The sequence below is a fragment of the Lissotriton helveticus genome, chromosome 11, assembly GCF_964261635.1.
Source record: "Lissotriton helveticus chromosome 11, aLisHel1.1, whole genome shotgun sequence".
Classification (NCBI taxonomy): Eukaryota; Metazoa; Chordata; class Amphibia; order Caudata; family Salamandridae; genus Lissotriton; species Lissotriton helveticus.
Window position 1 is genome coordinate 605,897,944 of NC_136072.1, and position 13,480 is coordinate 605,911,423.

A 13,480-nucleotide genomic window follows, 5' to 3' on the forward strand; every position below is an offset into this window, starting at 1 on the left:
TGGATCTCAATTGCTACTTTTCACACTGTCAGACATGTACATCCCTTTTCTCTCCAACTCTCCTCCATCTACATATTTTACACCTCATCTCTTTCTTCTTCAGCACCTTCTTTTCACTCTCCCCTGAATGCACTTACTCACACCTCCTTCACTTCTCTACCCCCAAACACACAAGGCACCCCACTCGCCTGTAAGCACCACATTTTCTTTCTTTGCTTCTTGTTATAAAAGTGCTTTGGGATCTTTAAATTATTTTCTTCTTATTTACCACTCCAAGACTGGCGTTTGCCATCCTGGATTGGTAAATAAACTAAATTTAATGGGAGCATGGTGCATGGTGACACATGCATTCATCATCATGTTCGCCAGTAGTCATTGCACTTTTTTGTTCCCCCCCCCCTTCCCCCCCCCAACACTGCAGCCTCTGCAGAAGACATTTCTTTTTCCGATGCTAAATAGCACTGTCGGAAAACAATAGCAAAGACAATATACTAACAAGAGTTTGAGCTATTGGCATTGTAAATGACAATGTCTTTTATTTGTGTGTTTTGAAAACCTGCAAAAGGTGTGTAAACACGCACTTTGTACTTATAGTCCTTGCTTAGGAGAAGAAAGGCTGGCAGTAAAAGAGGCGCAGTTCCTGCCGGTCTTGCTTCTTGTAAGCAAGGACTATAGGTACAAAGTGTGTGTTTATGCACCACTGGCAGGTTTTCAAACACATAAACAAAAGGCATTCTCATTTACAATGCCAATAGCTCAAACTCTCAATAATGCTAGACCTATTGCATTGCAAATGCTTGTTATCCTGTGTCATTGGAGTGAGGCTTACAGGCTCACTCCCCTTTTTAAAAGTACAGCTGCTATGTGTTAAACTCACCCATGGCCTATATCAGGTTGATGTAGAAGTGTGTGCGTGATGAAAATATGTGCGGAGTGCATGTGTGCGCTCAAGACATCCACTACACAGAGGGTGACGTTTAGGACAGTGTACACTGGCAGGATGTGTTTAAAGTGACACACACTAGTGCAGTGCAGAGAGACTATAGTGTTGAACAGTGTGCGCAGAGTGCGTACCCTGCATGTGGAAATGGTGGTGGTACCATGGTACATGGGCACAACAATACTAGACAGTGGAGTGTGTTGTGAAGGTATGCTGAGTGCATAAGTGCCTGCACTGCTACATTACAAGGAGGACCTTGGGTTCCACTTTTGTGAATCCCAAGCCTGCCTGGTGAAAACATGAGGAATAGAGGCATCTTCCCCCAGACAACTTTACAGCGCTGCATTCCAGTAAGCTGGGTGGAACGAGCACTGTGTGAGGGGGATCCAGCTCTCCATGTGCAATTCAAAGGGCTCTTTGATTCAGAGAGAGATAACCGGGAAAGGGGCCTGGACACATCTCAGGAAGAGGGAGATGGGGCTGATGAGAGAATCTTAAAGGTTAGGACTGAGGGCGCAGGATTAACCTTTGATGCACAGATCACTGTGTCTGACATCAAGGGGTAAACTCTGGGCACTCCCACGAAACTTGTGGTGGGTTAACCAGCTTCAGAGTCCTGCCTGCTGTAATAGACCTCTTTCAGAAGGAAGGATGAAGGGGAGAGATGTCCATATCAAAGGAACAGAACCACAAAATAAAACTTCAATGGTCCAGACCCTAAATCACAATTTATGTCTGGAAAAGAACTGTTAGTAGGGTAGTCTGAGACCCCATACTTTCTCATCTGCCGAGCAGCCAGTTGGGCGGCATGAGGAGGGGATGCTCTGCAAGGCTTCTGCCTGGGACCAGAACTAGGAGTCAAGCCTGCTAGTCTGCCTGCTGGGTGAGGAGACACCCTCCGGGAAACCAAGATCACCTGCCTTGGAGTCTGGAGCCCTAATTCCTGCCTGCTCCCCAACACTGGTGTTCCCGAGAGGGAGAGGAGCATGTTGGAGGGAGTGAGATCCAGAGAGGAGCCCTAACATGTGAGGCTCCTGAGCAAGGTGTGAGGAGCTGTGCCACACAGATCGGACTGTTGCTTGTGTGCCGTGTTGTGAAATTTGGCAACACCGTATACCAGGAGTGTGCAAGCACTCAGACTTATCAGAGGGCAGTGTTAATACATTTGTTGAACACACATTGAGTCAATACATAAGACACACTCGCAGAAACCCAAGACCAATTTAGAAAAATAACACTTTTAAATATATTTTAACACCAAGAACTTCGTAACTGGGTAAGTACTTTTCAAGGTATTACTTTTACAGTTTTTATAAGTGTTAGCAAACAGTGTGTTTTTACTCTGCAATGCTTTTCCTGTGGAGAGAAGAACATTTACAGCATACAGGTGCAATAGAATTTCGAGGGTCTCCTTTAGGTAGTGAGGTGTTAAAGGGCCAAGGTCCCAAGTCCTACCACCAATTCGCTTTTACCTGCCTTGGTGTGTCCAGGTGCAGTGGTGCTGGACAGTTTGGTAGCCTTGTTCGCTACAACCTTGTCAAAGGGTGGGGCACCTGGAAAATAGACTGCAAAGGGTGACTTGGGGACAAGTCCAGGAGCTCCCAACAGGGGGCTCAGTTCGTGAGGTACCTGGCAGCAATGGGGGGGGGGGTCAGTTTGTGGACCCAGGCCTGGAAGCTCGGGTACAGAGGGTTTTGGTCGACTGCCCCTGTGGTCTTAGTTTTTGGTCTGGGCCAGAACAGGGGGACAAAAAAGGGCAGCTGGGCCACTCTTGGTGCTGGCCTTGGCTGAACTGATGTCCCTCATTGGCTGGTGGGCCTTCGAATGGTTTGAGTCCAGATTGGACTCTCAACAAGCGTTGGTCACAGCAAGGGGTTCGGTACCCCAGGTATAGGTGGAGGGGGGGTTGTAGATTCTGGTGTGTCCAAACTTGGTAAGGGTACGGATCTGAACTCTTTGCGTACGCTTACTTCCTCCTTGGTGGCTACTGCTTTGGTGCAACCGGGCGTCTGCTGCTTCTTGGAACCAGACGTTGCATGGAAGTGGTTGCTCCATTCCAAGATGCTGGCTGGTTTTCAAAGTACTGGCAACCCTCCAAGGCTTTTGGAGGGTGCACAGCTGCATGACGAGTCGGGTCTTTGCAATTGGCGAGTCACGAGTGGGGAGGCAGGGTTTGGCCCCAAAAGTTCACAGCAGTCTTCAGTTCTTGTGTTGATCAATTCTTCAGTGTCCTTCTTCTGTAGTCAGATGAATCTGTATTTCTTGTGTCAGGGGGCCACCTAAATACTCAATTTACAGATGTTAGGGAGTGTAGAGTAGTAGCCAATGGGCTACTTAGCCTTGGGATCACTACACCCCCATTATATGACCACTTCCTGTGTGTAGTGGGCATACCTCTGTCCCAATGTACCTAATTCTGACATCACCAAAATGGTGGGATTTTCTTAGAGTGGGGCACATCAAGCAGCTCACCTTAGGGGTGTGTGTGACCTGGGTGTGCCCCTCCTCACATTGCTAATTTCCCACCTGTCCAGGTGCCAAATGGTGGAAGCCGTGGTCGCATTTCAAAGGTGACAGAGGCTTTGAAGCCTCTGGCCTTGATTTGCTGATTTACTAGCTGAAGGAGGTGAAAACACCTCCTGCCAGAGCAGGCATTTTTCCTGACCTCTGAGAGCGAAGCTCTCTCGTTCTAGGGGTCTAAAGCGCGCATGTGGTGGCAGGCTGTACTGCACTATTCAGCCAGCACACAAGAGGACTAGTTGGGTTCAGGAGGTACCTCCAGGGTGCCCTCTGGGTGCATGTATTATAGATATGTCACTAGAATCAGTGTGGCTTTATTAGTACATGGTGTTTGATACCAAACACCTTTGGTTTCAGTGAAGCCATCATGTAGCTGGGGAGCTCGTAATCATCAGTGCCCAGTACCATGTACTCAATATGACTTCTCTGGTCATTTGCAATGTCTAAGAATCAACTTTGACATCACTGGGAAGTATCTGCTCATGCAGATATGTCCACACATATACTTCACTCTGCCTTAGGGCTGTAAGGCCTGGTGTAGGTTTGACTTGCATATATTGCATGCAGTGTCTGCTGGTGTGCAATGTCAGGCTATCACTTTTGTTTGCATCATTTCACGCATTCTGCAAGGGCAGTCTGCATGAGTGTGGTAAGGGGTCCCTTAGGGTGGCACATTATATGCTGCAGCTCTTAGGAACCCTTTTTAGTACCCATGCCCTAAGTTCCAGGGGTACCATTTGCAGGGGACTTACAGGGGTGCTAAAGGTCTTGCCAATTGGGGAACAATTGCACAGTTTAGGGGAAGAGATCTGGCACTGGGTACCTGAGTAGCAGGAACCTAGTGCGCTTCTGTCAAAATTGCATCCAGTACCAGGCAAAAAGTGGGGGCAACCTTGTCAAAAGGGGTGCTTTCCTACACCTGGTAAAGCATTGCTCAGGAGAGAGAGCCAGAACCTGGCGGTAGCTGCGCATGTGAATGTGTGCAGCCCGACTTTACTGATCCATTACAGGACCGCACTTCCCTGCTGCAAGGGTTCCTATCGCTGTAGCATGTAAGCTGGGTGCTGGGCCTAGCAGGCCCCCGACTGGTATACCGCCTTTGGTTTATGCAGCCCTGCTTGACTCTTAAGTGACTACACCTTATTGACTGAGTTCAAGAGGGGGAACCCCTATGACCAGGGCCTAGTAGTTTACATTCCCTGGATGTTACAGCATGTGAGTGTGGAATAACAGCACGCCCGTTACATGGGAATGTAGTAGCCCTAGGAGTGGCCTAATAACTACTAGGGTGCCTACTTCAAGGGGAACTGTTATTGCTTATTTAATCTTGTTTACCTTTGCATGTCTAGAATTAGAATTAAAATACTACTTTTATACAAAATAAGTTTTTGACTGGGCATTGATTTATTTAGTGTACTGTGTACACGTTGAGTTAGTAGTCGTGTTCACAGATCTGTATCTATACTTCCCTCCGAGGGAGCCTTGACTGCTTGTGCAACGCTAACTATCTGAGAGGTGCAGAAGGAGGTGCTTGACCCAGTTGAGTGGAATCCATAGTGGGGTGGGCCACGGGATATCAGTAGTAAAAGGCTTCAACCACCTCAGTTGGACCCAGTATCCCCTGCTTCCCCCCGTCTCTCAGAATGGCATTGTGACAATACTCATAAAGCAAAACATAAAAATTACCTCTCCTTTTTACCTTACTGCTGTTTGAGATGAATCCACCTTCTTCTTAGTTTTTTTTATCTAATTGGTCGTTCTAGGTTTCTTTAACCTACTTCCGCATTCTAGGGATTGTTACGTAATAGTCCAATTGTTCTTTGTAGTAGTTTGGTCTTTGTGCTGTTTGTTACCCTCCTATTAAATCATGTTCCTTTTGCTGGTGGATGTCAAAAATAGCAGTTGAGCAAGTAGCATTATTAATGGATTCGACAGTTTGTTGCATAGTAAAAAACTTAATTGTCAGAGTGCATTGCATTTTTGATCTACTGAACCTCAACATACATAGGTTGAACTTTTCTCCTTAAGACAAAGCCTATATTGACAATCTCACTGATTTATTTCTCTGAAGATTTAACTTGAAACCATTTCTTTTAAACTTTAGCCAAAGGGACAAGTTGGAAGAAATTCTGAGGGGATTGGCACCGCGCAAAAATGATATTGGTGATGCTATGGTTTTTTGTCTTAATCATGCTGAAGCTGCTGAGGAAATTGTAGATTGCATAACTGAATCACTGTCTATCCTGAAAACTCCACTTCCCAAAAAGGTACTAACTATTTTACCTGGTGGTTTATTTTGCAAATGCTATGTTGGAGATCTTTGAAGACACTCTTGTTTGACTTGAAAGAGAACTGTTCAGAAAGTCAAAAGGCACTTTGTGCAGTTAAAAACGTTATTGTGCATGTTTGTATATAAACTGGACATGTGCTTATTTAAGCCCTCTTTCATTGCTTATTTATCATATCTATGTGGCAACAATATCTTTTCCTCTGTTTTAAATATTGTGTCCAAGATGCACATTGTATTTTCAGTTACTGATACTTTGTCAACAAATGCCGATTTGTACACATTTGAATATTTTTTAACCTTGTTTTTAAATATGGAATAAAAAATCATAGAATAATGGATGTCTGCGCCTTAATAATTGCCATAATGGATTACAAAGTGTCTTGCTGCAGGCGTGGTCACCATTTAATATAACAAACCATGCTGTTGACCTCCGTTTCTTTTTCCCACTGATACAGGTCTTTTAATGCTTTTTCTTCACTTTTCTGACTATATCTCCATAAAATCTTCAGGCTTCAATTCTTGTGCTTACTGTCACTAGCCTAGCAAGGTTACATACCCTCATTCTAACTGTGGTGCTTGGATAAATCTCAGGATGATACCCCCATGTAGCATTTGTTTGCTTATGCACCCAAAAGCAATCCCTGAAATGGGACTAAAATATGTAGCCTCCTTAGAGGGTGAGTCTCAATATCCTCCTCAATCTAGAAGCTGCTTCTCTGGGCCACTGCCCTGCCCATAGGCACAAAAGCCACAAGGTGCTTATCTTTAAATCACCATGGGTAAATGAGGCAAAGATGGAGGGCTTTTCTCCTGTGACCCAGTCCCAATGTGGATCCCTTGTTTCAGGTAACATACCCTCCAGTATGTTCTTCTGTTGGCAGGTAGAGGCTTTTAAAAAGCACACGTTGGCTATATTCATCAATACACCATTTGACACTTCAATCAGTAAGAGAGGTGGTGACCTGCTGTCTCTGACACAACAACTTCAGTCCCGCCATCAGCCACTTCTGTAAGCCATTTCAATGCAGCCCCAAAGCTGGTCCTATTGCTCTATACAAAGTCTACTTGTTAGGAAATGGGGTGTGTGGGAAGCTGCCTCTTTATATAGTGGGCAAATGGCGAGGTACACTGTGTAGAGTCCAGGCAGCACTTTTGCCTCTGTAAACCAATAACACGTAAATGCTCTTTTGCTGTAGTGTGGGTGAGCAGTTTAGGCTTATCAGAGGGTAGTACTAAGCATTTGTTTTACTTGCAGAGGGAATAAGGGAGAAACACGTAAAAATAAATCTGAGACCAATTTAGAAAAATAAGTCATTGTTTTATATAAATTTTGATACCAAGAATTTCATTATCTAGGAAGTACTGTTTAAAATATAGATTTTTCCAGGTAAGTAAAATGTTCACTTAAATGCATCTTTACGCAGCAGTTTTCCTATGGGGGGTGTGGGGGGGGGGAAGGCATATGGAGTATACAGTTATGTACACTCAGGTTTCTGGGGGTCTCCTTCAGGACTTAAGTTCGTAGGGGGCCAAGGTCCAAACTACCACCAGCATTTACTTGTTACCTGCCCTGGGGCGCCCGGGAGCAGAGGTGCTAGTCTGATTGGAAATTCTGCGTGCTACGCCAGTGGGAAGAAGGGGGTCAACCTCGAAACAGGTTTCAGAGGGGGACTTGTGGACAAGTCTGGGAGCTCCCAACAGGGTGGTCGGGTCACAAGGGTCCTGAGAGCAAGAATGCACAGTCTGTTCTCGGGTACCCGGGTTAGGGCGCTCGGGTGCTGAGTCGATAGGTCGGCTGTGCTCTCTGCTTGAAAGGCCCTCTTGTTTGTCAGGCTCGCCAGTTAAGGGCGCAGAAATCAGGACAGCTGGTCCACTCTGGAAGTGTCTCTATGCGGTGCTCACGTCCTTCAACGGCTGCTCGGTCTTGGAACAGTGGGTGGGGAGACAAATCTGACATTTGAGAGCACAGGTACCTCTTCCTGAGCGGCTGCTGTGTAGAACTGGCTAGGGGGGTGCAACATGATGAAACGGATTTACCATCTTCGGTGCCTGGAAGGGAGTAGCTCCTGTAAGCCAAGGGAGATTGCTGTCACTCTGTGATGGGCTGGCAGTTTATCGGGGTTCTTGGCAGTTGCTCACCTGCAAGACTAGTCACTTAGTTACAATTGTCGAGACAGGTGCAGGCAGGGTTTGATGCCAAAAGTCCACTGCAAGTCTTTAGTTCTCGTTGTTTTACAGCTTTTTCTTTGTCCTCATCTTCTGGATCCTTCAAATCTAAGTTCCTGGTATCAGGGTGCCTCGTAAATGCTCAATTTAGATGCATTATGGTGAGTGAGCGGTAGTAGCCGATGGGCTACATACCTTTAGGGTGACTACACTCTATACTAGCGCCGGGAAACCCACTGCGGGTAGCTGTTGCGCGTTACAAGTTAAATAAAATAAATAAATATGACCACTTCCTATGGGAAGTGGGCTTAACCCTGACCAAGTGAGCTTAATTCCACCAAAAATCTAAATTGTGGAATTCTAGTTTGCGTGTTCACATTGGGTAATCCACCTTAGGAGTGGAACTTGTCTGATAGGAAGGACGCCTCTTGACTAACTAATTTTCCTGCTTGTCCTGGTGCTAAATGGGCCCAGGGCATGGAGTGGCATTTTCCCTGTCCGGGACAAACCTCATCACATATCAAAGGTGGCAGAGGTCTATGTAGCCTCCTGCCTTGATATGCCGATTACTTGGCCAGCATGCTTGGAGGAGGAGACAACACCTCCGGCTGGATAGGGCATTGTTTCTGCCCTCAGAGCGTGGGCACTCAACTACAGGGGGTCAGAAACCTGTCTGGGGTGGCTGGCTGGTTTGCACCAGTCAGCCAAAGCACTACAGATCGTTAGGTGTTTTGGGGACACCGCTAAGGTGCCCTCTGAGTGTATGTATTAATAAATCCTTCAGTGGAGGCTTATTAATATGAGACGTACATAGATCCAGAAACAGGACATGTTTCCACTATGCCACATAGGAAGTGGAAGATAGATATAGCACCTTCAACTCCAGTGCCTGTCAAGAAGGATTCTGCCACATCACCTATGCACCCTTCTTCTCCTGTACTTCCTCTTTCATCTTCTATTCCTTTTCACACCTCACCTCAAATTTCACCTCCTCGTTCACCACAACATTCTCCACCTCAATCGTCACCTCCACAGACACCTCCTCAAAATGAGGATGAGTATAACATAGGGGATGGGGGAGACCCTGTTGAGCCCTGTCCATATCCTGCTGATATACCAGACTGGTAATATCCAAACCCACAAGATGTACCAGATATCCCTTACCCACATACATATCCATCCAAACCTTCACCTCCTGAAGATAATATTGGGTTTGGACATCTAATTAATAGGGCTGCCATCTATCATAATGTAACAATGCACTCAGATGAGGCAGAGGAAGATTTTTTGTTAGACACTTTTGAGCAATCACAAAAAACTGTTCAAATATTACCCATGATTAAAGGGTTCATTAAACATGCCCCAGAAGTGTTTAAAGATCCTGTACGAGCTAGGATTATAAACCTAAGAATAGAAAAAAAGTACAGGTCCGCTCCTGGGAATCCTGCTTACATTAAAGGTCAGCTACCCTTAGATTCCCTAGTCGTGTCAAATGCTAGAAAAAGAGCAAATTCACAGACATCAGGTGAGGCACCACCTCCTGATAAAGAATCAAAAATAATAGATGTTTCAGGCAAAAGGATAGCTGCACAAGCTAGCAATACATGGCGTATAGCTAAAACACAAGCCCGCCTCGCAAGATATGACAGGGCTCATTATGACCACTTAGAAACCCTTTTACAACATCTACCTGACCAATATAAAACACAGGCAAATGACCTTATACACGAGGGTAAGCTTATTTCAAATGGCTCAATCAAGTGCGCTCTTGATGTAGCCGACACTGCATCTAGAGCAATAAACACTAGCGTCCTCCTTAGAAGATATGCGTGGCTACGCATTTCAGGGTTTTAGCAAGAGGTGCAAATAACCATCTTAAGTCAACCATTTAACCAACAACAATTGTTTGGTCCAGAGGTAGATGTAGCACTTGAAAAAATGAAAAAAGACACTGATACTGCAATATCTATGGGAGCTTTGCAGTCCACTCAACAAAGATGCTCCTTTCATCGTTCCTTTTATAGAGGAGGCTCCAAACAAACTGGAGCAGACAATTCAACCTCCTTTAAAAACAATACGCAAACATCCTCCAATAGAGGATACAGAGGGAATAACAATAAGGGAAGAGGTCGAGGTAATAACAACAATCGATCCTCTTCCACCACTACACAGTGACTTCCTTCAGCTTCCCCAACAGCATACCACTCCTGTAGGGGGGAGATTAACACAGTCCCTACCTGTCTGGAATTCCATCACAACAGACAAGTGGGTAAGACAAATTATCCAGTATGGTTACTGCCTAGAGCTGAGAGCTACCCCTCCTCATATACCACCCAGACAGCGTCCAATGTCCACAGAACATCTAACGCTGCTACAGCAAGAGGTTCTCTAATTGCTGCAAAAAGATGCAATAGAGCTAGTTTCGTTAAAACACCAAGGAATAGGGGTTTACTCACTATTTCTTAATACCCAAAAAGGACGGAACACTAAGACCAATTTTGGACCTAAGGCCTCTCAATCGGTATATACAATCAGATCATTATCACATGATAACTTTACAACAAGTGCTCCCATTGTTGCAACAAGCCGATTTCCTAACCACACTAGACCTCAAGGACGCCTACTTCCACATTCCCATACATCCTTCTCACAGGAAGTACCTCAGATTTGTACTAGAAGGACAACACTATCAGTTCAAAAATCCTTCCATTCGGGGTCACAACTGCACCAAGAGTGTTTACAAACTGCCTAGCAGTAGTAGCAGCACATCTCAGAAGACCACATATCCACATCTTCCCATACTTAGACGATTGGCTCATAAAAGCCAAGTCATTCAATCAGTGTGTCCAAAACACATCTCAAACAATTCAAACACTGCAAGACTTTTGGTTTACAATCAACTACACCAAGTCACACCTCCAGCCCTCTCATGTACATCAATACCTGGGGGCTACCATAAACACAAATACAGCTCTAGCTTATCCCAGTCCAGCCCGGATACAGAGCATTCAAGCCTTAGTTACAAGGTTTCAAAACCAACACTCTCTCCCAGCCAGAGTGTTCATGCCATTAATAAGCATGATGGCATCTTGCATTTTTATTGTACCATATGCAAGACTGCAAATGCACTCATTGCAGGAATGTCTAGCACATCAGTGGAATCAGGCACAAGGACAACTAACAGACCTGGTGTTGGTGGACAGCTGCACACATCGCTCTCTGCAGTGGTGGAACACCAAAAACTTGTCCAAAGGGCGGCCGTTCCTGGAGCCAGTTCCACAGATAGTACTGACAACGGATGCATCACTGACAGGATGGGGAGCACATCTGCTCCACCACACAACTCCTCTGGGAAGATGGACCGCTCAACAAAAGGTGCTTCACATCAATCGCCTAGAGTTGCTGTCAATTTTCCTAGCAGTAAAGTCCTTTCAAGTGCACATACGGAACAAAGCTGTCTTAATCCGGACGGACTACATACAAAAACAAGGAGGCACACATTCCCTGCAGCTGTCCCAACTCGCACAAAACATTTGGAGATGGGCCATTCCACAAAAGATATATCTGCTTGCAGCACACCTTCCAGGAGTTCACAATCAGATAGCAGATCTGTTAAGTCGACAGACACAACAGATTCATGAATGGGAACTACATCTGCAAGTTCTTCAACCATTCTTTCACAAGTGGGGTCATCCAGACATAGACCTGTTTGCCAGACACGAAAACGCAAAATGCCCAACCTTCGCCGCCAGGTTTCCACACCCGTTGTCCAAGGGCAATGCGATATGGATGAACTGGTGAGGCAGATTTGCGTCTGCTTTTCTGCCAATCCCAATAATACCACTAGTGGTACGCAAGCTCAGACAACAGTCTCAAACTGATCCTGGTAGCTCCCACATGGGCACGCCAACCGTGGTTCACCACACTGCTAGAACTTTTTCTAGTTCCACACCAAAAACTGTCTCTGACACCATCCATGCTAACGCAGAACCATGGAGACTTCAGGCATCCAGATCCAAGTCAACTGAATCTGGCGATCTGGCTCCTAAAGTCTTAGAGTTTGGTTACCTTAACATCCCACCAGACTGTATGAATATCATTAAAGAAGCCAGAAGACCTACTACTAGAGCTTGCTATGCTGCTAAATGGAAAAGATTTGCCATTTACTGCACTAATAATCAAATTGATCCTTTGGATGCTTCCATCCAAAATATTATCTGTTACTGTCTTCATTTACAAAGATGTAATCTGGCATATTCATCTATACAATTACATCTTGCAGCCATTGCGACATACCTACAAAACAGACAACATATGTCGTTATTTAGAGTACCAGCAATAAAAGCTTTCATGGAAGGATTAAAACGAATCATTCCTCCTAGGGTACTACCCTCTCCAGTGTGGAACCTAAACATTGTTCTTACCAGGCTCATGGGACCCCCTTTTGCACCTTTACGCAAATGTGAACTGCAATTTCTCACATGGAAAACAGCTTTCCTCATTGCTATTACCTATCTTAGAAGAGTTAGTAAGATTCAAGCTTTCACTAGACAAGAACCATTCTTACAATTACACCGTAACAAAGTGGTTCTAAGGACTAATCCTAAATTCCTTCCTAAAGTCATTACTCCTTTTCAACTAAACCAATCTGTAGAGTTACCAGTGTTTTTTCAAAACCCAGACTCTGTAGCAGCGAGAGCTCTACACACACTAGATGTCAAAAGAGCTCTTCTCTATTACATTGATAGGACAAAACGCTTTCGCAAAACAAAGCAACTATTTGTAGCTTTCTCTCCACCACATAAAGGCAACCCCATTTCTAAATCAGGAATTGCAAGGTGGATTGTTAAATGTATACAAATATGCTATCACAAAGCAAAACGCACATTATCAGTTCCTCCTAGAGCGCACTCCACATGCAAACTAGGAGCCTCCATGGCTTTCTTAGTGAACATTCCCCTAGAATACATCTGCAAGGCAGCAACATGGTCTACAACACACACCTTCACCAAACACTATTGTGTTGATCTGCAAGCCAAGCAGCAAGCTGCAGTAGGCCAGGTTGTCCTTAAAACTCTCTTTCAAACTACTGCAATGGATACAGGTGACCTCCACTAGGGGAGACACTGCTGCACAATCGATTCAAAGTGTAGAATCTGCCGCTCATATGCCTCGAACGGAAAATGCTACTTACCAGTATGCATCTGTTTTTGGCATGTAGAGCTTCAGATTTCAACACGCCCTCCCGCCTCCCCTGGACCTGTATCTATTCCAGTTTTTATCTTAATTAGATATACATGCATGGACATCTTTCTACTGACTCCATCATTTCCCATCATGGCGAAAAACAATCTAAGGATGGAGCCGATGCCAATGCGCAAAATCGTCCACGGGAGGGGTCACCTATCTCGTGACTGCAAAGACTTTTTCCAAGACGACCACAACATGCAATCATCCGAGTCCAACACCAGGTGGTGATCTAATGCAAAGTGTAGAACTCTGCAGCTCTACATGCCAAGAACAGATGCATACTGGTAAGTAGCATTTTCCTTTTGCAGCCATGG

At 45.1% G+C, this 13,480-nt stretch overlaps 1 protein-coding gene across 3 annotated transcripts in view; it reads left to right on the plus strand.

Annotated features, from left to right (window-relative positions):
* The window catches only part of U2SURP (U2 snRNP associated SURP domain containing), an 878,864-nt gene that overhangs the window by 357,955 nt on the left and 507,429 nt on the right, over positions 1-13,480 (plus strand). For all 3 annotated transcript variants that reach the window (XM_078666425.1, XM_078666427.1, XM_078666426.1), the window contains one exon: positions 5,565-5,727. In XM_078666425.1, coding sequence (XP_078522551.1) covers positions 5,565-5,727 — 163 coding nt within the window. The remainder of the gene's footprint in view (positions 1-5,564; positions 5,728-13,480) is intronic.